The sequence below is a fragment of the Gracilinanus agilis genome, chromosome 2 (assembly GCF_016433145.1).
Source record: "Gracilinanus agilis isolate LMUSP501 chromosome 2, AgileGrace, whole genome shotgun sequence".
NCBI classification, from domain to species: Eukaryota; Metazoa; Chordata; class Mammalia; order Didelphimorphia; family Didelphidae; genus Gracilinanus; species Gracilinanus agilis.
The window spans coordinates 339,420,562-339,448,229 of record NC_058131.1 but is presented as its reverse complement, the minus strand read 5'-3'; the positions used below and the strand labels follow the sequence as shown (position 1 = coordinate 339,448,229).

Sequence of the window (27,668 nt, the reverse complement as noted above, 5' to 3'; positions counted from 1 at the left end):
TTCACAAGGCTGCTGTGAGGCTTTAATAAGATAATGCATGTAAAGCACTCTGCAAACTTTAAAATACTATCTATCATTATCCTTTCTATTTTATGTGCATATAAAAATACCTACTATGTGAATAGCATACATAAATATTAATAATGATAATGAAACAGATCCCCTGGTTTCTTTAAAGTTATAGTCTGAAGCAATCAAATTTTACTGAATTTCCACTAAGGATTTAGAAAGAGAAGTCAGCCTTCAAAATGGCATTCAATATGACATGCACAAATTAATTAATGAGTAATTCAAAGTAGGAAGCCCTTAAATAGTACTTATGACCTGATTTCATAAGATGCCACATTTCAGATAAAAATCTAAATATGCACTATCAAAGAGTATAATTTGGGGAGTACTTTTAAAATAATTAGCTCAAACTCTAAATTAGATTTCTTTTTAAAAAATAAATTTTATTGATATCTTTTGTTTTTAAATTGTCTACAACTGCATATGTCTCCCACTTCTAGGGAGCTGTCCCAGATAAAAGAATACTTTTTAAAGAAAATGAGAAAAAAACAATGGGCAAAACTGATCACTTCGCTGGAAAAATCTGAAATTAGATAGAATATCTCACATCTGGATACCCCCCACCTGAGCAAAGGAATCAAGGCAGATGTCTTCTTATGTCTCTCTTTTTTTTAGGGCCAAGCTCATTCTTTGTAATTTTCCAACATTCTTTTTTGATTATTTTGTGGTAGTGTTATACTCAAAGTGGGGTAACTAGAAGAAAGGATAGTCAGACAGGTGCTTCTATAAGCTGGGCCTGATAAGTTGGCCCAAGATCCTCAGGTGGTAAATGGATCTAGGCTGAGTGGGATAGTGATGCCTGGGTGGCCACCAAGGTGTGCTGGTAACCACCAGGGCTTATGGATGACCAACTCAGCTAAGCACCTGACCCCACAAACAGTGCCCAAAAGTTATTGAGGGAGCAGCTGTATAGCTGTTCAGCAGCTCCTCTGGTTCCATGGCTTGGGGTTAGGTTAGATGACAAAGGTTGGTAATGGGCTAGTTGTTGGTATTTGAATGGATAACACTAATTGAATGCAATGTTGGTAATCTCCTTTCCCCTTTGGCTGTAGTTGTTCACTTGCCCCTTGGAATGAATGTCAGTCTTCACTTGAATCAAGTTTGAACAAGGTTTAATGCTTTGACTCAAAGTGGGTAGGAATCAGGATAAGGAAAGAGGTATTGGGAATGGCTATGCTATATCTAATGAGAGTTAAAGTAATCTAATCAATGAGCAACAAGTTGGTAACTGACTGGAAATTCTTCTCCCCCTCACAGACCCTGGTCAGACCCCGCCGTGGTCCAAGACCAAAGGAAAGGAAGAGATAGTGGTAATCTTCTTGACAGCTGTGTTGTTGTTATCTCTCAGTTCTGTAAGAATGAAATTTGGGAGATGCCATCTTTAAGTATATATATATATGTATGTATTTTCTATGGACACATGGAAATTATAAAACTACATTTCCCGTGGTCCAACAGGTTTCTGGTTCTGGTTCTTTGGGCGTGGGGATGCCTACGTCTCCTCGCAGAGAACAGTTTAAATCTCCTGGGTTAGGGGGGAGTGGCCCTCTTGGCTAGCAGACTCAGGAAGAGAGGTAACAATAATGGCTGGGCAGCAGTTTTGAATTCTTACAAGCGCATGGTCTAATAACTTTATCTATCAGCATGGCTTTAATTAAAATACTAATTTTTATATTTATCTCAGCCTTTATTATTTTTAATCTTTATAGTTCTGTTTAGTAATAGGTGAATGAACTTCTTGTGGCAGTAAGATATGGATGCTGGATCAGCAGGTCTATAGGCCTACCTACCCTTCACCACCCTCTATCCTCCAGAAATCCCTTCTCAAGACTGAGACCTCAAGTGGCTGAACCTCTGGGCTTTTACAGAGGTGATCCCAACTGTCTTTTGCCCTTGGCTCATGCCATCTGGGTAAATTCCAAGTTCTATAACTGATGATCTGTTACTCAAGCTGTTCTCCATCTTTTTCCAGAAGTTATCTATTACAGTGGTTATTCTTTATATTTACATTGTTAACATTGTATATAGTTTTCTTGAATATGCTTTACTTCAACCTTCATCTGTTGATATTAAATCTTGCTATACTTCTCATTGTTTCTTACAGAATGGTAATATCCCATTACATTCACCTACATTAATTTATTTAGCCAATTATTGTACATGAAATTGAAAAGTTTTTTACAATATTCTTAAGTATATTTTATCTAGCTAATCCCCAACTGATAGGCATCTAACTCATTTCCAGTTCTTTGCTACCACAAAAAGTGCTATTATAAATAAAAAAATAAATATGGTGTATATGGGGTGTATATGGGGACCTTGTTTTTTATCAATGACCTCTCTAAGAAATATGCACAGTAGTAGAAATCTCTGTAATGGACATTTTAGGCAGTTTATGTGTGTAAGTTTAAGTTGCCTTCCAAAATGGTTGTGCTGATTCACTGCTTTATCAAATGCTAGTGTGCCTTTCTTTCTGCAGCCAATAGTCACTAATTATTCCCAGCTTTTGTCATCAGGCCAATTTATTGGGTGTGAGATGTAGAGATGAAACCTTAGGATTGTTTTGATTTGTATCTTTCTTATTATTTATGATTTGGGGCATTCCTTCACGTAGTTAATTATCTGCAATTCTTTTTTTAAAATTCTTTTATCTTTTGAATACTTATTTATATGACAAAGGCTTTTAATCATACATATGCATCTGTGATGTGTATTAGTTGTGAATATACCTGGACTAACAAACTATATCTGATACAAAGATTTTCTTTGTATCTTCTTTTTTGTCCTAGATATATAGTTGGTATAAAAGCTTTTCAAATTCATATACAATAGTCAAAACTACCTATTTTTTCTTTGTAATTGCCTTTATCCTTTGAGTAGTTAAGAATACACTTCGGGTGGGCAGCTGGATGGCTCAGTAGATTGAGAGCCAGGCCTAGAGATGGGAGGTCCTAGGTTCAAATCTGGCCTCAGACACTTCCTAGCTATGTGACTTAACCCCCATTGCCTACCCCTTACTGCTCTTCTGCCTTGGAACCAACACCCAGTATTGATTCTAAGATGGAAGGGAAGGGTTAAAAAAAATAAAGAATACATTTCCTACCAATAGCTAAAAGGTACCTGACCCTCTTCTTCTAACTGATGATATAATCTTTAGTATTCAGGTCACACATCCATTTCTAATTTGCTATGGAATGTGGTATAAGAAGTTGACCTAAATCTAATTTCTGCCAAACTACTTTCCAATTTTCCCTACAGCTCTTATCAAATAGGGAGTTCTTTCTTAAGAAATTTATGTTTTCTGGTTTACTGAATCCTGTGTTGAAAAGAAAAAGTTTACAATGCAAAAATTCTAGAATGCAAAATGAGTAAAGGATTGGGTGCTAAATAAAATTCCAAACTACATTTTTCAAAATCATTTCATGGAATAAACCTATCAATATTTATTAAGTACCTACTATATGAAAAGCAGTACATTAGGGGTTATAAAGAGAACCTATTGTGCTGCCCTCAAGCCAAATCTGCTTCTTCCAAAGTTAAAATATCTTAATTGCCAAACTAATGGCTTTTTCTTAGTCTTCAACCTTCTGGACCTTTCAGCAACATTTGCCACCATTAACTACATTACTACCTTGTCTTTGATTTTTAATGACACTGTTCTCTCCAGATTCTCCTGTAATTCTCCTCTCTCTTGTATAACCCAAGGCTCTGTCCTGAATCTTCTCATCTTGAGTCTTTTCTCTCCACTCTCTGACAACAGCTTCCAAGGGTTCAATAATCAACTCTGCAGATGACTACCAGATCTAGGTACCTAGCCTTGGTGTATCTCCTGATCGCCATTCCTACATTACCATCTGCCTATTGAACACTTCCAACTAAATGTCCTACAATCACCTCAAATTTAAAAGATCCAAATTTGAATTCATTATCTTCTGTCCCTTTCCTCCCCAAACCTCACCTCCTTTCCAAACTTCCTTATTAAAAGCAAAGGCAGCAGTACATTCCAACATCATCCTTTACTCCTTACTCTCACTTACCCCCAGATATCAAGCCCACTGCCAAATCCTATCATTTCCACTTCTCTCAATCCATTCTCTTCAATCTCCTCAATCTCCTCAATCCATTACCTTCTCAATACTCATACTGTTTCCATCTTAGTTCAGGCCTTCACCATCGCTCTTCCTAGACTACCACAAAGGATGGGGTAGAACCAAGATGGCAGCTTAGTAGCAGCGAAAGCCTAAACCATTCTGACAATCCTTCCAAACCAATCTTTAAAAACCACCTCAAAATGACTGGAGTAAAAATGAATAGCAAAAAGGAGCGAGGATGCCTATATATTCTCATTCCTTACCTCTACCTTCTCAGAATCCTTAGATAGCTTCTAGACTCGACTCAATTACTACTTTCTGCTGGAGGCCTTTCCCAGTCCCTCTAGCTGTTAGGGTCTTCTGCTCTAAAATTACTTTCCATCTACTATGTAGAGACCTATTTATATTCATGGTGCTTCCTCAGTTACCATATGAACTCCTAAAAAGACTTGGTCTGTTTTGCTTTCTCTTTGAATACTCAATCTAATAAGACTGCCTGGCACATAGAAGGAACTTAATAAATGCTGGTCTGCTTGTTTCTCCAAACTCTGGGTGTAATCCACACTGCTGAAGATAGTTTGTACTAGTCTACTCTCAGGTTCACATTTTAGGAAGGACATTAGAAAACCAGTGTCCAAAGAAGGGGAACTAGGAATGTGAAGGGCCTTGAGATCAAGAGATATAAGGATCAGATGAAGGAACCAGGACAGGTATTAACTGTAAAAGAACAATTGGCTTATATGAGGCCTTATCTAAATACTGCTACCTCCACACTGTTCTCCTTACCAAATTACTTTGTATTTATATCATTTCCCCAGATATCATGGAAACTATTGAGGGCAGAAACTGTTTAATTTTTGTCTTTGTACCTCAATGCCTGCATAAACCATATGCTTAATAAATGCTTGCAGACTGCCCACAATCAAAACTAGAACAGTAGGTAGAAGTTGCAAAGAGCCAGATTTAGGTTTGATCAAGGGAAAAACTTCTTAAAAAATTAGGGCTATTGAAAATCTTCCTTCTTACAGGTTTTCAACCAAAGTCTCCTCCCCATTAATTGTAATCAGGATGCTCATTCAAGTATGGATTTGACCTCGGATAACTATGATTATAGCAACTACAAGTATATTGTAAAATGGTATAAAAATAGTCATCAAAACTTTACTTCATAAAATATCTTACCATAAAAAACCTTTTTGTGCATTTTTTACAAAAAAATGCTGTCAACCAAATTTTCCCCTCCCTCAAGCCAGGGCAATGTAAATTTTGCTTTTAAAAAATAAGGGATCTTCAAAATGTTTCAAATATTTATCTAGGAGACAAACTTTTTTTTTCAAAATTTGCAAGAATTAAATATATACTGATACAAATAAAAAGAAAAAATAAATAAATGAAAAAATTGGTACAATACTCCTCAACTATATCTAGTCACTTTATAAGTATTTGTTTAGATGGGCATGCACAAAGTGCTGAACTAATTACAACAAAGCATGTGAACTAATTAACAAAAATTTTCTTCCTATTATCTTGCTTCAAGGGAGCAAGTCAGACCTATAGAAGAGAGGTCCTAGGTTCAAATTTGACTCCAGACACTTTCTAGCTATGTGACTCTGGGCAAGTCACTTAACTCCTTTGCCTAGTCCTTATCACTCTTCTGCCTTGGAACCAATACACAAGTATTGATTTTAAGATGAAAAGTAAAATAAAAAAGATCATCTATATGAACTTCTTTACAAAAGTAAAATATGTCCATTTTTAATATATGAGGAAAAAAGGAAACTTAAAAATCACAGATATTCACTAAATATCAATCAACAATGACTTAAGAAATTAAAACACTGTGTCCAAAGAGACCATATAATATCATTTTGAGTTTAGTCTTTTACCTAATATAAATATGGAATGAACTAAGCCATGAAAATTACATTTTATATAGCATTAATCAAAATAGTCTTTTTTGATTAAAAGGCTGAAAATTTGGTCTGTGGGAGAGCCTTGTTCATTTGCATAAAGAAGTTACAATTTTTGTTTTGCAGTTAAAAAGCTAAAAAAAATGCTTCCCCAAAAAACTAAAAATCTATCTACATAGATACTAAAAAGTTTGTAGAAGAATAATTTAAGTCACTTTATCATGACCTCACTTAATTAGCTACAAATTAACTTCTACCCACAAGTTGAAAGGGAGTGCCCTCTAATCATAACTGAATCTAGGACAACATGTGAAATTCCAACAAAAGCAGGTCATTCTTCTAAAGGTGAACTCTTTTTGTCAAAGGTAAAATGTATCTAATGCACAATAGGATTTAGTATTTAGTTCAAATGAAATAGAGAGGGTAGAAGGAAATAGGCAATACCTCTGCATCCAGAGTAGCTGAAGCTACAATCAACCGAAGATCCCCTCGTTTCTTCTGGATCTATAAAATAAAGGATCAAGAAACAATAATGCTGAAAAGAGACTTTTTAATAAGAATTAAGTGCAAAGATTGAGAGAAAGATTTGAAATAAGTAAAGGATATATGTAAGACAGAAACAATGAATGGCACGTGGCAGAGTGGAACAGAGGGTAATATGGGTAAATGAAAATCAGATGTTTTCTGTTTTGGTGTACAGGGTTGGGGGACTAAAGAGAAGAAGGAAGAAACAACCTGTATGACAAGGGGAGATCAGTGTGCATCTATATATGTTAATGTAAGAGAGAGAAGGAGAATCAGTCTGAGAGGCAGTGAGGGATAATGAAAAGAGCCCTGGATTTAGGATCAAAAGACTCACAGGTTGGAATCCTAACACTACTATTTATTAACTGTTGCCTCTGAACAAATCACCAAACTTCTTTGAGGGTCAGATTCTGTGTCTATAAAATGGATATTATAAATATAAGCTATTGTTATTATTGTTGTTGATCAGTTGTTTCTGACTCTTCATGACCTCATTTGGGGTTTTCTTGGCAAAGACCATGGAGTGGTTTGCCATTTCCTTCTCCACCTCACTGACAGATGAGAAAACTGAGGCAAAAAGGGTTAAGTGGTTTGCCTAAGGTCACATAGTTAATAAGTGTCTGAAGTCATATTTGAACTTGGGAAGATGACTTTTTCTGACTTCAGACCTGGCACTCTACTGTGCCATCTAGCTGCCCTATTATTGCTATTACTACATTATTATTATAACTATCATTATAAAGAAAGGAAATACATGCCAAGGAAGATGGCTAGATATGAGTTTGTGGGGGGTAGACCAGTGATGTCAAACTGAAACAAAAATGAGGGCCACTAAATCCATACATCAGTATTCTTGTGGGCCACATTCTGACTTAGTTTTAAAATAAAGTAGGTGGCTCACTGGATAAGAGTACTAGACTTAGAGTCAATTTCAAATCTGGCCTTATACTTCCTAACTGTGTGATCTTGGACAAGTCACTTTACCCCAGTTGCCTAGTCCTTACCACTCTTCTGCCTTGGAACTGATACCTACATCAATTCTAAGACAGAAGGTAAGAGAGTGTGTATATATGTGTGTGTGTGTGTGTGTGTGTGTGTGTGTGTGTTATTGCACTTTCACTTAATTTTTAAATATCTAATTATATTTTAATCTTGTTTGATACACTTTGGAGTATTGCAGGTTACATGTCTGATACCTCTAGGGTAGAGTATGTGGTTGAGGAATGATGAAAAGCACGTATTAAAGTGTCTTGAGTTTTTATGGGGAGAATATAAACTGGTGTACAAAGGTATACTTTTGGGTTGAATCTGATGGACGGAGTTATGCTGCAAATCCAAGAGTTATCACTAATAAGGCGATTTTGACATCCAGTATATGGTTAAGTGCAGCATGATGAGAGTATATGAGGGGTTGGCAGGTATGGGACTGTGCAGTTAAGACTCTGTTCTTATACTGGAGCAGTGGGGAATACATGAAGGAATGGCATAACAGATGAATGAGTGGAGAAGTGCACATGCTTTAACAATGTCACAACATAGAGATAAGCAATACTAAGGTTGGAGTGAATGGCTATCTGAAAATGGGTGGCTGAGAAATTAATCTTTTTCACAAATATCTGTTATACAGATGTGGATGTGGTCAAATTTTTCTGGAATCAATACTCATTATGAACCAAACAGAATAATTTCTGTTGCATGAAGTATGGATCAATTTAAAGACATAATATGTTGGCTTAATGGAAGGGCAGCATATTCAAAAGCCAGACACTTCACTTTATGCCCTGACAATGCAGTGTCTGTTGATAGAGCAGTGGGAGTATGAAAAAGACAAATTATTAGTAAATAGTACATATTCTACTCAGATAGTCAAGAATTTCCCTAGCCATACACATTTACCTTTTTTAACAAGCCAATAGCAATATCCGTATATAAAGTTCTTTCATGGGCTTCATCCAGCATAAGAGCACTATTAAATAAAGAAGGGACAAATTTCATTAAAAACAAAGTCTTCCCTATATGAATAGTCAAATCTAGCTTTCCAAAGGTGTTAAGGGAATTTAGCCATTAATTGCCTTTTAATAGGAATAAAACTGAAAATGCAGTGATATTAATACTAATAAAATTTATGCTGTCAACTTAATATTTAATGAATTTTCAAGGAATAATCCTGTGTTTACTTTCAGCTCTAAAAGTTTTAAATCAATACAGTATTACAAAAGACATCAATTTTTCATTCTGAATTGTATCACAGACAGAAAAACTATGTATTAAATGAAAAACTGTGGGTCCAAACACTAGTTGATGACAAAGGGCAGCATAAATTCAAAATGATATTTAACCTGGGCATTGTCAAACACACAACTAGGTGTGAAACTTGCTCTTTATCTATGTAAGCATATCTTCCCCAACTGTCTTAAGACATAAAAATGAAGATACATAGTAGATGCTCATTCAGTAACTATTAGATTTTTTTCTGTTATTACAGTAGTCTTAAGTATGTTAATTAATTGTACAATTTTTTCACTTGGCTTTCACTATAAAGAACCCATTGGTATATAAGCAGGAAGAAGAATTCAGCACAATTTACTGATATTTTAACAATCATATTTTTAGACTATTTTAAAATGTCAGCAAGTGTATCTGCTACCTAAGCTATAAGATCACTATTATTTCTTCATCCTGATCCTACAAAGTGTTTTCTCCCAGCAAAATTTTATTTCAATGAATATTACTGAAGCATTAACAAAGTTTGAGGGAAAACTACAGGAAAGATATTTACCTATATTTTGTTAATAATGGGTCAACCATCATTTCCCTGACCAGCATTCCATCAGTTAGAAACTAAATGCAAAAAGAAATATAATTTAATTATTTACAACATATTCTCACTCAAAAAAAAATCTTAAATGAACTAAAAGTATAATCTATAGACAAATCTATGTATAATACTTCAAAAGATTCTAAGAAAACATCTAAATGCTTTAGTTGTAAAGATTTTTTTTACCAATTATTGTTGCAGTAAGTGGACAATCAAGTGGGGTTTTTCTTTTTTTTAAAAGATTTCTGTAGAGATATTTAAGATTATGTGGTATAAACATATCATTTGGACACCATTTTCCCTACTGATCTGGTATACAAAGGAAGTAGTCTGAGATATACTTGTAGTTTTCCAAAGAAATCTGACAAGTATGTTTAAACTAGTCAAAGACTGCAAATTGACAGTTATAATTTTGCCTTATCTGTTAATTCTCTAGCTCACATAATTATGTCTATGTTGCAAATCCTAGAAGATCATCAATAGATACTAACATCTTAATCTTCACTCCAGAATTCCTATTCCAGGCATAACTAAATCTAATTCATTGTTAAAACATCAAATCTCTTTCTAAACTTGGAAGAGTACCCAGTGGAATTGTTCGTTGGCTCTGGGAAGGGGAAGGGAAGGGGGAGGGAAAGAAAATGAATCATGTAAATGTGGAAATATTTTTAAATAAAAATTAATTTAAAAAATAAAATTCTAAAAAGAAGGATAGCACAGTGGTAGGCACATAGTAGGTGCTTAGACTCCTTCTGATTGAAATGCTACATTAATAGTAAAATGAAGAACAGTGAATATTATAATATTTTATTCATTGCTTAAATGCTAATATTTTAATCTTGGCAAACATAAAAAGTAGATATAGATATGTAAAGTAATAAGAAATTATAATTGGTGAAAAAGTAGTCCTTAGATGCTTTAAATTACCAATTTCCATTACTTGGCTTAAAGTATTAAGTCCTATTCAATATAAATATTATGGAAAAGCTATGTGATATAGTGAAAAAAAAATACTTGTTTGAACAAGTAATGAAACCTCTTGGGCCTCACTTTCCCCCCATCTCAATTGCTTAAGAGAATTCAGTTAGATAATCACTAAGTTCTTCTCTATTTCTAAATATGTATTATGACTCTACTTTCATTAAATATTTCCCAATTAAACTAAAAGATCCTGGAGGTTAAGGACCATGCTTAGACTTTTTATGTCTTCTATACCCCAGTGCCTATTTCAGAGCACAGTATATAGCCAGAATTTGGTACATTTTGAATAACCAGGGACTACATTTTTTAAAGTTCTCTTTATATGCATGAATCCTTTCATTTCTTTAAATGAATAAGAAATTATCATCTTCCTCATGATAAAGACTAGATGGGAAGTTTGAACATTTCACCTTAATTCTTGTAGCTTGTGGGTCAGTGCAGTCATCAAACCGTATACAATATCCAACCTCATGACCCAGCACTGCTCCTCTTTCTTCAGCAACTCTCCCTGCAACCTTTGAGGAAAAAAGAGACAAAAATATTATTCCACTGCATACAACCTATTAAAAACCTAAATATAAACTTTCTTTGAGTGACTGTATAAGTACCACTAAGAGGAAAGATGGCAAAAGAACAATCTCTACAGTAGGTTCCATTTAATTTTTCTCAGCAAAAAAGGGGCAAGATGGTGAAGGTGAGAGAATGCCAGACACAGAATCAGTAAGATATAGGTTCAAATTCTACCTCTGGTACTTAATAAGTATGTGATCAAGAGCAAGAGATTTAAGCTCTCTCAGTCTCAGGTTTCCTCATTTGTAGTACATAACTTCTGGGGTTGTTTTAAGGTTTTAATGAAATACATTCAGAGTATTGGTGAACTTTAAAGCACTACATAAAAGTTATTATCACAATCATCATTATCATTATTAACTGGATTATACACTCCTTGAAGGCACAGAATGTTATTTTTCTTTGGAATTCCCATGAGATCTAACAGAGTACCCTGCTGATAGTAGGCTAAAAAAGACTCTTTGATTTAGGTAGAACAAAGTAAACAAATGTGTTTCCAGAGTAAGCCAATACAGTTAACATTTATGAAAACTTAACAGGACTCTACAAGTAACCCAAACCAGTTATGCAATTAATAACTTATTACTGCAATCATTAACTAATTACTTTAATTGTTAATTAACAAGGAGTTCCCTTTAGACACCTGCTCACCCTTTCCAGTTTTACTGGCTGAGAATAAATAAACAAGTTAGGAGGCAATAAAAATCAAGATTATGAACAATGCACTATATTTTCACTCAGTTAATAGAAAAGAACGATTTTTTTACCTTTCTGTCAGTACTGATAGAGAGGTTAACCTTCTTCAGATCCATGAACTAAATAGGTTACCATAACAATTCAATATAAGTTTTGGGATACCAAGCACAGGGCTACTTCCATCTTAGGCACTCCGATGTATGATAATGATGGGAGAGGAGAAGTAAGAGAGAAAGAGTGGGAGGGAGGGAAGGAGGAAGGGGAAGAGACAGGGAGAGAGAGAGGGAAAGAGAGAGAGACAGAGAGAGAGAGAAGGAAAAAGGAAGAGACAAAGAGAGAGACAGAGACAGAAAGAGAGGGAGGGGAAGGGGGGGAGAGAGAAAGGGCAAGCTAGACAAGAAGTCAAGGAAGCCAGGATATAAGTCCTGAAGGCCATTGACCTGCATGAATAAGGTAAGTCACATGTCTCCTTTAAGCCTCAATTACCTCATCTGTAAAATGAAGATAATGATATCTATAATATCTATTTCACAAGGTTGTTATAAGGAAAGTGTCTTGTATACCCTACACGTGATATAGAAATGTGAGTTACTATTATATTAATTTTCCACTTCCAAAAACAAGTTGCTTAGTGGAGGTGAGTAAATAAGTAACAAAATCTAATATGTAGAATTTTCATTTTAAGTTGAACTGAATTGTCTACACTGTCACCCCACCAAAATGTAGAATCTTTAAGGGCATGACTGCACAGAGCAAAGCAGTGCTAGATGACATGTGAAAACAGCAGCTCCAAGCATAATTCCACACAACTCTGGGCACAAAAAAAATATAATGATGATATTATCATTGAAAACCAGGTTTCCACTATGTAAGCTATTTAGGAATGTATCACTACCCTACATAATGGTAACATTTGCTTTAGCAACAAATTAAGTATAAATAAAAGTTCTAAATTAAGTATTATTCTAAGCTAAACCCCACCAAAAAAAAAAAAATATATATATATATATATACTCATACATATATATACACATAAACTGGGAAGCTATAAAAGAAGGTACCCTCTCCCTTCAATGAGTAACCTATAAATTATGGGATCATCAATTGCTTTTTGTCCCACCCACTCATATAGTCAGCTACTCAATACTTACCTAGAATTCACTAAGCAACAAATCCCAGCATGATGTAGTGAAAGAATGTTGAATTCTGAGTCAGAGTCCCATGTTGAAATTCTAATTGTCACTGGCTACCTGTGTGATGTTGGGAAAGTCACCTATCCTGGTGCTTTAATTTCCTTTATTTTCGTTTCCTAGCGCTTTAGTTTCCTAATTTAAAAAATGAAGAACTTTAATTTGATGGCCATTCTAAAATGCCTTTCACCTACAAATCTGTGATCCTAGAGCCATCATGTTAACAATAAGCATTGCAACTAAAAATGAAAGGAATATTCTGGAAAAGGAGCAATAACATCATTTATTTATATTGCTCACAAATTACCAAAGTGATTTTGTTAATCTATAGCAAAGTAGAATTGTAGTGTAATTAAAAGTGTAATATAAGTTAATCAGCAGAATTTTAGATAAAAGTATAGCATAGTTGGGAAATCTAGAAATTATGTAATTATAACTTTAAACCTAAGAGCCAATGATGTACAATCACTACTTGGACCAGTTTAGTCAAAATTATATAGATAAAACACGTTTAGACTACGATTGAACTGGGCATGATAATAATGTAAAAGAATCATTGAAGGGCACAATGATAGCAGAAGAATTATTGTTGTGATTTCAGACAATAGTAGGGACTTTAAAAGAGTATTGATTTGATTTAGGTAGAAAAAAGTAAACAATTATGTTTTCAGAGTAAGCCAACAGTTAGCATTTATGAAAAACTTAATGGGGCTCTACAAGTAATCCAAAACCAGTTAGGCACTTTTTAATTTATGACTGCAATCATTAACCAACTATTCTGATAATTCATTAACAAGGAGTTCTTCTTCCAAATCCAGCAAGAAAATATTGGAAAATCTAGTTTATAGAAGATATTGGGGGAGTATGTGTTTTGGACCTAACCTATAAATTCACTGCTACGGGGAATTTCTAGTCAAGAAACTCTTTTATCAATAAAGATCAGCAACCACTCCAACTACTACCTGCAGCATTGAGAGAGTAGCTTGCTCAGAGTAACAGAGCCTAGAGTAATACAATAAAATACCTTTCTATGCCAAAATATTCACAGCAACACTTTTGGTGGCAGCAAAAAAATAGAGATGAAGCAGATATCTATAAGTTGGTAAATAACAGACTGTGGTACATACACGCAATGAAATATTGCTATACAATTTTAGGGCAATTCTTTTTGTACTGGCAAAATACTGGAAACTAAAGGATACCCATCAGTTGGGAGATGAGCAAAGAAATTGTGGTACATGTACCATGGAATACTACTTTGATATAGGAAATGGTGGCAAAGGGGACAAAGTTTCAAGAAACCTGGGAAATCTGTATGAAATGACAGAATGAAATGAGCTGAACAAAGAGAATAATTTATGCAATCATCACAATAGTGTAAAGATCAACAACTCTGAAAGATTTAAGAATTAATCAAGCAATGATGAACTGCAATTACAGAAGAGCCACCTACTACTTACCTGACAGAGAAGTGATGGATTAAGGATGCAGATTACCACATATAGCTTTGGAACATAGCCAATGAAAGAATCTGTTTTGTTTTGTTTTTACAAGGCCTTTGTTTTTCTTTTTTCCTCAAGGTTGAGGGAATAAATTTTTATTAATTAAAAAGAAGTTAAATTAAAAATAAAACATATTACTATACCACAAGAAAGAAAAGAATATGAATACAGAGTAACATGTTTATATGAAGTGATGCAGAGTAAATTAAGAAGAACCAGGAAGATAATATATGCAATGACTATAACAATGTAAACAGAAAGAAAAATAAAACAAACCCAAATACTATAATACAATGCCCAAATCTTGCCCTGAAAAGTTGAGAAAAGGCATCATATTCTGTAATAAGGGAATTTGAGGATGTAATAAGGGAATATTATAGGGAGGTAATAAGGGGAATAGCCTATAGGTAGTAGGGAAATTAAGGCAGAGGTATGGTTGGAATAGAAGATAGGCACTGTGGATAGGGGTTTGTGAATCCCTAAGGCAATATAGTGGATGAGGAAGGTACAATAGTGAAGGTTGGTAGTTGAGGTGGTAGGAGAAATAAGGGAATGTCTGAGTTTAGGGAATATAAACACTGAGGTACCAAGAGTTGCAAGGGAGAGGATGAGTTAATCTAGGACAGGCAACAACAGCAAGGAAACACAGACTGGGACCCAGGTTAGAGACAAAACACTAAAAGGAAACAGACTGAGCCATTCAAGTAAAAGGGACACTTTTACAGAGCAAGGTTAGAGCCAGCCAAGAATGGCTTGAAACTGACTTGAGGCTTCTAGTCAGTTTCACAGGAAGGGACTAGGGGAAGTATTGAAGTTACACTTCCTCCAAAATGGATACCTCCAGCTTTCCTCAAACTCCAGAGAGAATGTTGTTCTCTCTCTCCTCCTCCCTCTCTAATCAACTAATGAAGTAGCCAAAGGGTTTTGATTAAAGACAAACGGGGTTTATTGTTTTGTTTTGTTTTTTTTTAGGGTTGATTGGCAGGGTAGAGGATACAAGGTAACCCTAACAGCCACTTAGAGAAAGTTTGGGGGGGGGGGGGAAGGCAGGAACCTGAGACTGAGGAGGGACCAGCCTACTTCAGCCCTGAGAGGGTTTGTAGCCAAAAGGGGTAGGAAAGCTGGATACAATGATTCAATAGGTAAATTTGTAACAAGGGTGAGCCCTATTTGACTAAACTATCGAGTTTGAAACTAACACTCAGATCTACTCTCCTTTCCAAACTTCCTAGACATTCAGGTAGGGAAAATGAAGGTGGGAATAAGGTAGGCTAGGGAGCTTCAAAGGAATTAGCTAAACTAACAATTTTTAAAGGAAAAGCTGCAAAATATAGGCCAGGTTTCAATCCAAAGAAGGAGCTCAGATTGACCCTGATTCTCTCCACGAGTTCCCAGGGCCAATTGAACTTTTCCCAAGATTCTAAACTATCCTTAACTGACAGAAGAACTCTCCAGCAAAGCCTGAAAAACTGTTATGCTCCATCTCTGCACCACAATTCCCTTCAATGTAGAAGTGGGAGACGATGAATGTGGAATATTATGTAAAGTTCAGCCTCATTCAAAATGTTAGATGGTTTTGTTGAACTGCTTTTTTTTCCCTTTTTTTAAATCTTAGTTATAAGGAATGATTGACTTAGAAAGGAGAGGTTGGAAAAGGAGGGAAAAAAATATTTATTAAGCATCTACTATGTGCCAGGCACTGTATAAGTGCTTTACAAATATTATTTTAATTCTTAAAGCAACTCTGGGAGGTAGGTATTATTATTATCTCTTTTCTATAAATGAGGAAACTGAGGCAGACAGCAAGTAAGTGACTTGCCTAGAATCACACAGTTGGTAAATGTCTGAGGCCTGATTTGTATTTAGTGTTACCTGATTCTATCCATTGCATTACCCAGATGTAGGTGAAAGAAAGATATATTTTAAAATTAATGCAATCAAGAAAAAAAGCGATCGATAAATATAAATTTTTTAAAAATGCAGATCTATTAACCAGATCCAGAATTACTCAAAAGCATTTACTGGAAAAATCAGTCAAATGAAGGACACTTAATATCCAGGCTACGGCATTCAGCTAAATGGCACAGGAGCCATCAGTCAACAGACACTCCAGATGGTCCATAAATAGGTCCAGAACTGAATGAAGGGCAAAGTGTCCTGGGTGCCTCTAAGAAATTGTAGAGTTTTTGAAAAACCAAAAGTTTCTCCCTGCAACAATGGTCAATTTTTTTAACATCAATATTCCACAGGTAATATTGTATTGTTGCAAATCATAAAAAAAAAAAAAGTCTCAGGAAAATAAAAATTGTGTCACCCAGCATGCAATGCAAAGGTGTATGGTAGGCAAAATACTATTCAAGAAAAACTGAGCAGAAGTGGCATAAGGATATTACTAGAGGTTTATGGCCAGAAAATGAGGCAGGCCAGTCAAAATAGTGACAGTTAGGGGAAAAAAATGGGTAGTCCATATACACCACTGATACCTACTCAACATTAAGAGATTTAGAAGAAGGCTCTGTTATTTAAATAAGTTCTGGGGTTCCATTTTGAGGTATTGGGGTTCATTTGAGCTGTAAGATATGTAGATATATGACAAACTTCCTGTGAACATTTAGGGGACTTTGGAAACTACATTTTCCATGATTCCTCTTGTAAAAATGGAGGCAGACAGGAAGTGTAAGAGAATGATATAAGACTCCTGGGGTCATTGGAGAAGCTCTCTTTTTGCTACCTGAGCGTGCTCTCTGGGGGACGTAGAAAAGATTAGGGAAGGTCCTGAACGTAATGGCTGAGGCAGCAATTTGAAATTTTTACAGGTGTGTGGTCGATTTTATTCTACCAACATAGGCCTAAATAAAATATTAGTTATCCTCATAATATCAGCCTTTATCATTTTTAAAAACAACAGCTCCCAAACATGGGGGAGCTTCACTGAAGAAGACTCATATCATAGGAGAATATGAACAAGAAAAGCAGAGGATAAGAAGGCATGGACGGGTTATGATCCACATTGTTGGAGAGAATGCCCATATCAATGAAATCACAGACTACTCAAATATTTGTACTTATAATTTAAAAAAGACATGGTGCTGGGGGAATGAACATGTGACTACTTTCTCAAATAAAATATAAAAATATGTGAATCTGTAATAGCTAGGTGACACAGTAGAGCACAGACCCTGGAGTAAGGAAGACCTGAGGAGTTCAACCCCCATAACCTCTAACACTTATAGGTATGTGGCCTTGATTATTTAATCTCTATCTACCTCAGTTTGTTCATCTTCGAAAAGGGGAAAATAATAGCACCTATTTCCCAGGGTTGTTGTCAGGACAAAATGCTTCACTTGAAATATTTAGGACAGTAAGAGGTGCTTGATCAATACTTGGTCCTTCCCTCCTCATCCTCCTTAGGAAAAGCCCTAGTATTTCATTACAAGCATTTAATCTCATGGCAACTCTGTGAGACAGACTAGCAGATATCCATTTGACAGATGAAAAAAAAAAATTAAACAAAAGAGAGGTAAAGTAATTTGATTTGCATTGGGGGTATGTGTGCTCTCAGATTTTAGAAATTCACACAGGCTTTAGAAAGAAGAAAAATAGCTTCTGGGGTATGACATTCCAAACTCAATGGATTTACTTATGTGCTATACTGATTAATTTGCATATGTAATTTCCTTTAAAAGGCAGAGCTTTGCCTCTAGGAAAATTTGTAGCTAATGTTGGGTGTAGATTGGGATTTGTATCCCTGAAAAACTTGTCTCAAAAATACTGATAACTACAACAATTATTTTAATGTGGCTGATTAAACTAAACAACTTGCCCTCAGAATAGAGGATTTATTATAATATTCTTGGATAATACCCAAATTGTAATATGTTAAAAGCAGGTCAATCTGAGCAATAAACATAAGAACAACAACAAAAAAAATTCCCTTTCCTATATAGTAAAAGATTCTGCAATCCAATTGACAGTGGCTAGGTACTGTTTTATTAACATTCAGCTGTATCCTCAACCAATATAATTCTTATTTATTCCAATACTGGCCTGAATTTTTTCCACATGCACAACTAAAGAAATACTGGCCAATAACAAATGCAATCAATTTTATTATTATTTCTAAACTGAAGACAATAGAGTCAGACTTCATTGTGGAAATCACTGAATAACACCACAGAATTGTTTTTTTTTTTTAATTTGATGGGTCAAGAATTTAACAATCTTTCTTTATCTTAGGTATTTACAAAGTGATACAAAATAATTCTTGAAATTAAAGACAAAAATAGGAAAGGAAAAGAAATACCAATGAAACTCACTGAAACAGCAGCCACTCTTCTTGGCTGGGTCACTCCTACTACTCTTCCCTCTGCTGTCCAGCCAGCTTCTGCCAGATACTGCAAATAAAATAAACCTCTATAACATACAATAAACAATTTATTTTAACTGACTGATTTTCATTACTACAGAAATCTTTTCCTCTTGGTAGCAGTCTTTCTAGAATTCATAATGTCTTTCACATTTATAGTCCTTGTGAGAGTTCACAAGGGTTTATTATTAAATTACAAAGAATTCTACTGAAAATAGGACTGATCAAAAGAGTATACATAAGGGGTAGGTAGCACAGTAGCTAGAGCACCAGGCCTAGAGCAAGGAAGCCCTGGGTTCAAATGTGGTCTCAGACACTTCTAGCTCTGTGACCCTGGGCAAGTCATTTAATCCCCATTGTTTAGCACTTTATGCTCTTCTGTCTTAGAGCTGATAACAAAACAGAAGGTATGGGTTAAAAAAAAAGTCTATGAGATTATAAAGTTAGAGCTGGAAGGTACCTTAGAGGGATCTAGTCCAACTTCACCACTTCACTTGGCCAGACTTGCTCAAGATCACACAAGGAATGACGGTAATTGACAGAAGTAGGAGTTGAAACTAAGACCTCTGACTCTATATTCAGTGCCCTTTCCATTAAGTCAAACAATTCATTAGAAAATTACCTGTTTTCATATTTTGCTTATGTTGAGAAATATATATTCACTTTGAATAACAGTACCAAATAGGAGCTACATATTTCAGAAATGTTTAGTGCATGTAGGATTAGTACCCTGAACAGTTCAAAGGAAAGGTGTAATATATATGTAAAAACTTAGATATAAATAGACTCCTAAGTCTAGAAAAATAAGATAATAGTACAGCTCAAATGGCTTCAAAAAAAAAATTCTTGACCAATATCGTACACCTGATACCAAGATATGGTCAAAATGGATATATGATTACATAATATATATGATACCATAACTAAATTAGAGGAACACAGAAATGATGACCAAACAAGAGATAGAGTATTTTAAGATGTAAAATGAGTAATTTTGATTAAATTAAATTAAAAAGGGTTTGTATAAACAAGACTAATGTAAACAAGATTAAAAGGGAAACAATAAACTAGGAAAAAATTTCATAACAAATATCTCTGATAAAGATCTAATCTCTCAAATTTATAGAGAAGTAAGTCAAATTCATAAGAGTACAAGTCATTCCTCAATTGACAAATGATCAAAGGATATGAACAAGCAATTTTGAGATGAAGAAATCAAAGCCATCAATAATCATTTGAAAAAATGTTCTAAATCATTCTTTGATTAGAGAAATGCAAATTAAAACAACAATGGTACTACCTCACACCTACTGGACTGGCCAATTCGGCAGTAATGGAAAGTGGCAAATGCTGGAGGGGATGTGGCAAATCGTTGATGAAGCTGTGAACTGATCCAACCATTCTGGAGAACAATTTGGAATTATGCCCAAAGGGCTATAAAACTGTGCATACTCTGATCTAGTAATGGCACTATTGCATCTGTATCCCAAAGAGATAATAAAAAAGGAGGGACCTACTTGTACAAAAAATATTTGTAGCAGCTTTTTGTAGTGACAAAGAACTGGAAATTGAGGGGATGTCTAACAACTGGAGGATGACTGAACAAATTGTGGTACATGCTGGTGATGGAATACTATTGTGCCATAAGAAATGATAAAAAAGATGATTTCAGAAAAAGCTAGAAAGATGTACAGGAAATGATGCAGAGCAAAATAGGCAAAACTGGAAGAACATTGTACATAAAGTAGCAATATTGCGTGATGATTATCTGTGAAAACATGTCTACACTCAGCAATACAATGATATGGGAGAATCCTGAAAGACTTATGATAGAGAATGGTATCTATCTCCAGAGAAAGAACTGTTGGAGTTGTTCATATATCAGTGTATTTATGATTTTATTTTGGGGTTTTGGTTACATATGAGTTTGCTATTACAACAATGACCAATATGGAAGTGTGTTTTACATGAAATAAAAACAAAATTTTTTTAAAAGAAAAAATCCTTGATAGATATCAACAAAATATCTTTAATAAGATTTAATTAAAATGCTTCAGTATAAGAGAAAATAAATATTTTTAATTATTAATCATTCCTCAAAAACATTTTATCTGATTCTAAGCAAAACCCAACAAATATTGAACACATACTCACTTGTGGAATCTGTGTAGTTTTCCCACATCCTGTTTCTCCAACAATCACAACTGTCTGATAGTTTTCTATTAAATATAATATGTGATTTCTAAGCTGAAATGGGAAAAAAATTAAAGAGGAATGAGCTGTATTAAAAACAAACAAGACAAAGATTCTTTATAACCTGTGAAATGTTTCTTTCTAAAGAACAACTTATTTTAAATGAGAATATATGCAATTCAGCTTCTTAGAGAGTATGTGGGAACCAGTGGTATAAATTATTCCTAGATATTAATAAAGTACTATCTATATAAAGGTGAGCTATTATTATCAATATTCCCTCCCAACATGATTGCCCTTCAAGTTTCTGAGAAAGTTATCTTATCCTCCTTTCTAAGTTTTTTCTTCTCTAGGCTAAACCTTTTCAGTTCCTTTAATCATTCTGTGGATGACACTTTAGAATCCCTCCACTAGCTGGCTCATTAATCTCTGGACTGGCTACAATTTGTCAAATCTAGAGCAGGAGTTCTTAATTGAACTTCTAAAAAATATATTTTTTATAACTATATTTCAATAAAATTGCTATCCTTTTCAATCAAAATCTTTTTAATCTATACCTTTAAAAAACATTCTAAGCAGGGCTGCCAGAGGAGTCTGTGACCCAAAAAAAATTAAGAAGTCTTGATCTAGAGTCAAAAACAGGAATGCAGGCACCTGGGGCAAATTCAGGTGCTATACGAGGGCAACATAAACCAGAGCTCCTGTATGTGGTTAAAGTAAATTAAAGACATGAGTCATGGAAATTGATGAGCATAAGGAATTCTAAGGCCAGTACATTTGAAGGGTATAGAAGCTGTGGTAGAGAAGACTGAGTTTAATACTAAATTTATTGGGGGATAGGGATAGAATGACCTAGATATTAGTCTTTCCACAAATTCCATAATTCAACCTCTCATATCTATGTCACAGGTATACGTCTTCATCTATGTCATTTGGGCTACAGTTGAAATTCTTTAGCACACTCCTCTACAAACCTGCTTCAATCCATTCCTTACCCAGGCATTCACCATTTACAAATATAACTTAGGTATACTATAATCCAATGTTTTCAAGTATATCATGCCAGAGTCCCTAGATAACAGCAACAAGCATCTGTGAGCAGAATGAAATGAACTTTAAGGGAGAATAATTGGTTTCTGATTGCTAGTATCAGAGGAAGGATCTAAAAGTGATATTGGGAAGCAAAGAGTATGCCTCTAGTTTCTGACACCTAGAGTCAGGAGGTTAAGAGGAAAGGTGTAGCCAGACTAGAAGAAGATATCAAGAAAGAAGTCTTGAGGTAAAGGCTGAGTTTCAATGAGATCTAGGAGATGGAAAGAACATGAATTGAAGAGCTTTACGATAACAGGAATCACAGATATGGAGCTAGAACAAATCATAGAGGTTATCTACTCCAACCCTCAATCTGGGGCTCAGAAAGAGGAAATGACTTGCCTAAAATCACAAACTATAAAATGCCATAGTCAGAAGCCTAAGCCAGGATTTTTTAAAGTCTAAATACAGTCATAAGAAGTAGAAAGGACAAATATTGAGTTGAATATAAAAGGAATACAGGAGGATGTCAATAGGGTGTTTCTGATCTGAGTCTTCCCATGGGCTCAAAGTCCTTAGACAGCGTGCGTTCTAGGCTCAGGGGAAGTGGAGTAAGAAGACTGGGTGGGAGAGGAGCCAGATAGCTGGTTGCAAGTCTTTAGGAGGGGGACAAGTAAAAAGGAAGAAATGGATTATTTGGATTACCAGCACTGAGTGAGAAGTGAAAATCTATCTTCTACCCCCACATCCAGATGTTGGCATCCAGGGAAGAGCCCCAGTCATTCTGTGCTTCTTTTGCCACAGTCAATGTCTTTCAAAATACAGTGAGTGCTAAGAATAGAAAAGAATACTCTATCTATGGTCAAATCAGCACATTATACTCTGATTACCTCCCCTGTTAACAACAACTAAATTTATATAGAGAACTAAATTTAAGGTTTGCAGTCTGCTTTACAAATATCTCACTTATCCTTACAACCCTAGGAGTCACATGCTATTATTATCTTCTTTTTACAGATAAGGAAACTGGGACAGAGATTAAGTTGCCTAGGGTCACACAGTTAGTGTCTGAGAAGGCATTTGAACTCTGGTCTTCCTGACTCCAGGTGTGTGTGTGTGGAGCCCTATCCATTTCACCACCTAACTCCTGTTCTGGATATTATATTTCTATTAATGTAACAGTTCACTTTAACTTTTTTGGCAGTCACTTTACAAGCTCAATCAACTAAAATCCCCAAGTTGTTTTTAAGTGAACTGCTGTCTAGGCACAATTTGCCAATCCTAAGGTTCCTTCCAGGTTTAAAACTTTATACTCCTATAATAGATTTTTTTTTCATCCTAATAGCAAGACTTTACATTTATGACTACTTGAGTCATTATTCTTCATTTTGTGGTTTTATGTGACCACTTGTCAAATTTACAAAGAAAAGAATTTTTAAGGGAAACAAAAAACATTTACTTGTTTGTCAATTCTTTTGGTTAGGCCTTATTAAAAGGCTAAGGTATTTGTATAAGATTTTGACTCTTGTTTTATACTTTTATTATTGCTTTGGTTGGTGTGGACAAATTTCCATTTTGTCTTTATTAAATTCAGCCTGTTGGGGGCAGGTGGGTAGCTCAGTGGATTGAGAGCCAGGCCTAGAGACAGGAGGTCCTAGGCTCACATCTGGTCTCAGACACTTCCCAGCTGTGTGACCCTGGGCAAGTCACTTGACCCCCATTGACTACTCTTACCACTCTTCTGCCTTGGAGCCAATATATAGTATTGACTCCAAGATGGAAAGTAAGGGTTTTTAAAAAAAAAAAAAATTCAGTCTGTTATTACAACTAACTGGGATATTACAGGCAAAAGGATAATAGATTTGGAGCTGAAAGGGATTTTAGATGTTATCTAATACAACTCCCTCTTTTTACAGATGAAGCTGAGACTCAGATAGATTAAGTAACTTGTCAAACGTCACAAAGAGGTAGAAAGTGGAAGAGCTTAGAGGAAGCCTGACTGTTCTAACTCCAAACCCATCAGTCTTTCCACAAATTCCATAATTCAACCTCTCATATCTATGTCACAGGTATACGTCTTCATCTATGTCATTTGGGCTACAGTTGAAATTCTTTAGCACACTCCTCTACAAACCTGCTTCAATCCTTTCCTTACCCAGGCATTCACCATTTACAAATATAACTTAGGTATACTATAATCCAATGTTTTCAAGTATATCATGCCAGAGACTATTAAATAATTTGCAAATGGGTACTCAACTGTAAAATCAGGATAATACTTGTACTACCTGTTTCAGAGTTGTAAGAATAAATGAGGAAGTATTGACTTTAAAGTGTTCCATAAATGTAGGCTATAATAATTATTATTATTATTAACAAAATCTAGATATGTGATCTACATCTTTCCCTGACATATCAGTCTAATAATCTTGTTTAAAAAGGAAATTGGCTAGCTAGAAGAACTTATTCTTACTGAATCCATGCTGGCTCCTAATGATCACTGCTTTTCTTTCTAAAGGTTCAGAAGTCAACTACTTAATTATCCATTCTAGAATTTTGTTAGAAAGTGGCATCAAGTTCACTGATCTACAGTTACTGGAATCCATACTTCCTGGAAAAAAATTTAATATGTCTATCTCTAAACTTTTGGCATCAAATTTTTTCCTTCATATTTCCTCAAAAAAGCACAAGCAGGGGGCAGCTGGGTAGCTCAGTGGATTGAGAGTCAGGCCTAGAGATGGGAGGTCCTAGGTTCAAATCCGGCCTCAGACACTTCCCAGCTGTGTGACCCTGGGCAAGTCACTTGACCCCCATTGCCCACCCTTACCACTCTTCCACCTATAAGCCAATACACAGAAAGTTTAAGAGTTTAAAAAAAAAGAAAAAAGCACAAGCAGTTTCCTTACTGGAGTGGTACTCATCTACAATAAGAGACTAATTCATTTGTAATGACTTGGGCTTCTCCTACTATTTCCCCACCTATAGTTCTTGTGATGCTTGTAGTTCTGTTTAATAATGTTCATCCTACTTTGACAGACCTATGAATCATTCTCTTTGACAAAAAAAAGATGGAAGCAAAATATTTCTGTAGTTCATTTTATATCATCTGCCCCAAACAATAAACCTATCCTTTGATTAGATCATGGGATCACATATTTATACCCAGGAGTGACTTTTCCCTATCACTTTTCTTAATATAATAAATTCTATAAATGGTACTAGGCTAAGCTTAACTCATTTTAGCATTTTTCCTTTCTGATTTTACTTTTTCTTTTTTTTTTTTTAACCCTTACCTTTTTTCTTAGAATCAATATCATGTGCTGATTCCATGGCAGAAGAGCAGTAAGGGCCAGGAAATGAGGGTTAAGTGACTATTCTCATCCATGTCCTCTATGATTCAGTGACCCTGACTCTCCTTGGCATCCCTCAATCACAATATTCCTATCTCTAGACCTTTGCACTGTCTGTCCCTGCCTGCAATGATTTCCCTCTTCACCTCCACTTCTTAATTTCCCTTACCTTTTTCAAGAAACAGCTTCAATGCCACCTTCTTCAGGAGCCATTTCCAATGCATCCCAGAGTCAGAGTTCCACCCCCTACACTGTCTATATCTTGTCTATTCTATTTATGTGCATGTTTTCTTCTACATTAAAAAGGAATAACCTCAAAAAAAAAGGGTTGTCTTTTACCTTTCTTTGTATGCCCAGGGGCACAGTGCCAGGCTCAGAGGAGGCACTTAATAAATATTTATGGATTATTATTGAATGACTCTTCTGTTAGAATGTAAACTCCTTGAATTCAGGGACTATTTGGCTTTGGCTTCGTATCCCTAGGGCTAGTAGAGTGCATGGCCCATCAGAGGCATTTAATAAATACTTACTGCTCAACTGACTAACTGATGTAATGGTACTTGTTTCAATACTTCAAGAATCTGTGTATTGGTTTCAGTCATTCCCTCAAATGACACAGATCATATAGCTATGCCTTTAGAAAACAGTCTGGGAGTGGGGGGAGGGGGAAGGAAGAGGAAGGGGCAGTAGGAAGAGGTAGAAGGCAGCTGAATGGCTCAGGGAATAGAGAGCCAAGCCTAGAGACAGGGGACTCTAGGTTCAAATCTGGCTTCAGACATTTCCTAACTGTGTGACCCTGGGCAAGTCACTTGACCACCAGTGCCTATCCCTTACCACTCTTCTGCCTTGGGACCAATACACAGTATTGATCTGAAGACAGAAGGTAAGTGTTATAAAAAGAAGAGAAAAGGGAAGAGGAGAGGAGAAGACAAGAGAAGAGAAGAGAGGAGAGGAGAGAAGGGGAAGGGGAAGGGGAGGGGAGAAAAACAGTCTTTAGGATTTGCTATGGTTGGAAAACTCATCACTTTGCAGCCAATCTGGTGAAAAGCCCCTCTAAATTAAGGTAGGAGGTCTTCAAACAACAAAGACATGATAGACTTTTGGTGGGTCAATACATAAAGTTCTTCCAGATCTGCCAAAGCTTGCCCCTCCAACTGGCATAGACTTTGAGAATCAAGATCAAATCCATGCCTCATTAAAGAACAAAAGGATGACTGTTGGAATAAGATTTCTATTATGTACAATAAAAATAATTCCTGACTAATTTTAAAGGAAAGATTTTCAAAATGTTTTCATATAGAAACCACTAAAGTCTTTCAAGATTTTATAAGATTATCTTTAATGACCAAAAAGAGTTATATGATAATACATGTATAACCTAAATCAAATTGCTTTAATAGCTCTGGGGAGGGAGAGAGAAGGGAGGAAGGGAGAAAATTTGGATCACATAACTACAGAAAACTTAGGTGGAAAATTGTTATTACATGTAATTGATAAAATAAAATATCTTTACCAAAAAAATAGCAAAAAAGGATTATAGGTATTTCACAACCTGTGAGAAGTGGCAGGTTTTAGGATTCATAGGTCTTTGATATGGTCTAATAAATGTTTTAGAGAAATTAAAAATAAAAGTATCCAGAGAAGTATAGAAAGATTTAGATAATCTGATGATCTGATTCAGTAGAATAATAGAAAGATTAAGATCAATTGATATAAAATGAAGTAAAACCAAGAATATGCACAATGATAAGAGCAATACAAACAAACAAAAGGATCAATACAAAAGGCTACAAAACTATAACTGCCAAACTTGGCCCCCAAGGAAAATAGAAATCAAAGTATAAGGACATAGAAAACTGCAAGGACATCAGACTTTTTTGACATTTTAACTACCTTTACAAAACCTTTTTTTCCTTCCTTCTTTAAAAATTTTTTTCCATTATAAATACTAGCTCTCTGGAAGGGGGATAGAGTGGAAAATGTAGGTGACATGAAAATTAAATGCATCAAAATTTATTTTAAACTAAAATTATTGGCTATACACTCTTTTCTATGTATAATCTGTCTCACTGAGCTCCAAAGCTCCCAGGGGTTCAATTATTATCTCTAAACAGAGAACTCCCAAAGTTACATCTTTCTCCTGAGTTTTACTTCTTCCATCTCTAGATGTCCCCCGTAAGTATCTCAAACTCAACATGACTGAAAGAAAACTCATGATCTTTCTTCTGATCTTCCCTACTTCTATCAAGGACACTACCATAATTTCAGTCTCCATATTCGCAATCTAGTCCCTATAGAAATTAATCCACTGAAAAAATGGGTCCAGTTGGCAATGTCAAGCTGCTAGCAATAGCCGGGGGGGGGGGGGGGGGGGG

At 35.3% G+C, this 27,668-nt stretch overlaps 1 protein-coding gene across 1 annotated transcript in view; it reads right to left on the bottom strand.

The window, feature by feature from the left end:
• Positions 1-27,668, bottom strand: part of DHX35 (DEAH-box helicase 35) — a 52,658-nt gene that overhangs the window by 17,556 nt on the left and 7,434 nt on the right. The window contains exons 3-8 of the mRNA XM_044659802.1: positions 20,873-20,965; positions 18,669-18,746; positions 10,805-10,909; positions 9,375-9,436; positions 8,492-8,561; positions 6,515-6,574 (exon numbers count right to left, since the gene is read on the bottom strand). Coding sequence (XP_044515737.1) covers positions 6,515-6,574; positions 8,492-8,561; positions 9,375-9,436; positions 10,805-10,909; positions 18,669-18,746; positions 20,873-20,965 — 468 coding nt within the window. The remainder of the gene's footprint in view (positions 1-6,514; positions 6,575-8,491; positions 8,562-9,374; positions 9,437-10,804; positions 10,910-18,668; positions 18,747-20,872; positions 20,966-27,668) is intronic.